The sequence below is a fragment of the Antrostomus carolinensis genome, unplaced genomic scaffold, assembly GCF_000700745.2.
Source record: "Antrostomus carolinensis isolate BGI_N321 unplaced genomic scaffold, ASM70074v2 scaffold16260, whole genome shotgun sequence".
In the NCBI taxonomy this organism is placed as follows: domain Eukaryota; kingdom Metazoa; phylum Chordata; class Aves; order Caprimulgiformes; family Caprimulgidae; genus Antrostomus; species Antrostomus carolinensis.
The window spans coordinates 73377-75364 of record NW_010287861.1 but is presented as its reverse complement, the minus strand read 5'-3'; the positions used below and the strand labels follow the sequence as shown (position 1 = coordinate 75364).

General features: G+C 52.1%; 1 protein-coding gene across 1 annotated transcript; it reads left to right on the top strand.

Moving 5' to 3' along the window:
- Positions 1-674: 674 nt before the first annotated feature.
- Positions 675-1547, top strand: SST (somatostatin; the record flags this gene model as incomplete). The annotated part of the gene is made up of 2 exons (XM_010164655.1): positions 675-735; positions 1036-1547. Coding segments are annotated over 2 exons (274 nt in total), but the record flags the coding sequence as incomplete, so codon positions are not given.
- Between the last annotated feature and the right edge of the window lie 441 nt (positions 1548-1988).

Sequence of the window (1988 nt, the reverse complement as noted above, 5' to 3'; positions counted from 1 at the left end):
GGGGCGGCAACCCCGGGCACTCCTCGGGCACCCCAACGGCCTTGCTGCAGACCCCTGCTTCTCCACTGCAGACCCCTGCTTCTCCTCCAGAGACCCCCCCTGATTCCCTGCTGCAGACCCTCCATTTCCCCAGCAGAGCCCCTGGCACCCTCATTGCATGCCCCCAGTTTCCCTGCTGCAGACCCCTCCAGTTCCCCACCAGACAACCCAGTATCCTCGGTGCAGATCTCCATTTCCCCATTGGACATCCCAGTACCCTCAGTGCAGACCTCCAGTTCCTCACCAGACCTCTCCACTGTCCCCGTTTCAGACCCCCCATTGCTCACTGCAGACCCTGGTTCCCTGACAGATCCCCTGGTTCCCTGCCAGGGCTGAGCCAGTGACAGGCTGGACAGCTGGGGGTGGGATGGGGAGACACCCTTCCAGTCCAGCCCCGCTGGGTGCTGGCAGGGGATGAGGAGCAGCCACTGCTGGGGCAGAGGGCAGAGCCCCTGGTGAAGCTCTCCAGGGCTTCTCCAGGGCACTGAACCGGGGCAGCTGTCCCAGTACAGCAGGAGGATGTCCTTATCCATGCAAGGGGCAGCCAGGGCTTGGAGGGACAAGAGGAAAAATAACCCCCAATGAGAGGGTAACCCTGCTCAGTCTCCCTTGCAAGCTCCCTCATGTCACTTTAGCAGCCGCCTCGCGGTATCCTCACTGAGTCCGGCACGGAGTGCTGGAGCAGCGGGAAGGGAAGCTGATGTAGTGCTTCAGATGAGTTCGTTAATTCCCTGCCATGGCCAGGACAGTTGTCCCTTCCCCACACCAGGTAGATGTCAGCGTTCTTCCGCTCCTCTTTATTTCATAGGCGCAGCTGCTGCGTAGTAGCTGTCGGGCTGGGCTTTTTGGAAAGCTGGGGCTCCCCTTCTCCTTCACAGTCCTGTATGTCTCTAATCAGGGCACAAAGGTGTCTTAGAGGGACAGAGTGGTGAACCCCCAAAAGCCAAGAAATAACTGTGGTCTCTCTCTCCCTCTTTCTCTCTTTTCTCCCCCAAGGAACTGGCCAAGTACTTTTTGGCAGAACTGCTCTCAGAGCCAAGCCAGACAGAAAATGAAGCCCTGGAGTCTGAGGACTTGTCCCGAGGGGGTGAGCAGGATGAAGTGAGACTGGAGCTGGAGCGCTCAGCTAACTCAAACCCCGCTCTGGCACCCCGGGAACGCAAAGCAGGCTGCAAGAACTTCTTCTGGAAAACTTTCACATCCTGTTAGCTTTTGAAACCCACCTCTGCTCCCCATCCCTCCCCGCCTTCTTCATAGTCCCCTGCCCCGAGCAGAACCTTCACCACAAGAGGCGAAGACTGTAAATACACAATCCACGGTTATGGTGAAATTAAAGAAACAAGGAAAATTTGAGTTTGATTTCCAATTGTTTTAATAAAACTTTCTGTTCCAATTGTACACGATTTGCTTGAGTTGTGATTTCTGACTAGTTCTTTAATGACATGCATTCTTTCAGATGTACTATTTTTAATTCTTTGTTGCAATAAAATTTATGTTTCAAACGGTGATGCTGAGACATGGTGGTCAATGAGAAAACCTAAGTTACCTCTCAGGCTGCTTGTCTTCAAAATGCTGCCCGTTTTAGGGCAGAAGCAGCAAAGAGCATCCACATGTATGCTCACACACATCATATTTCTTTAAAGTTGGGGGGTTTTTTTGTTTTTGTTTTTTTGGGGTTTTTTGCTGTGGTCTTTCTGAGGGACCTAGAGGCACAGTGGTATTTTAGATATCAAATCCCTGTAATTGTGACTGAGTCAAATCCACGGCACTGGCACTTCAGTCAGTCTAGAGGATTTACACCCATCACCAGAGGCATCACTATAAATCACAGCTGTGTATTCCAAGCGGTGGTGATCATAAAAATGGTTCACAGTACGTTTACCCCACACATACCTCATTCCCTCCTCAGCCACAAACACTAAAAGGTTTTCTTACCTGGCATATTTTAC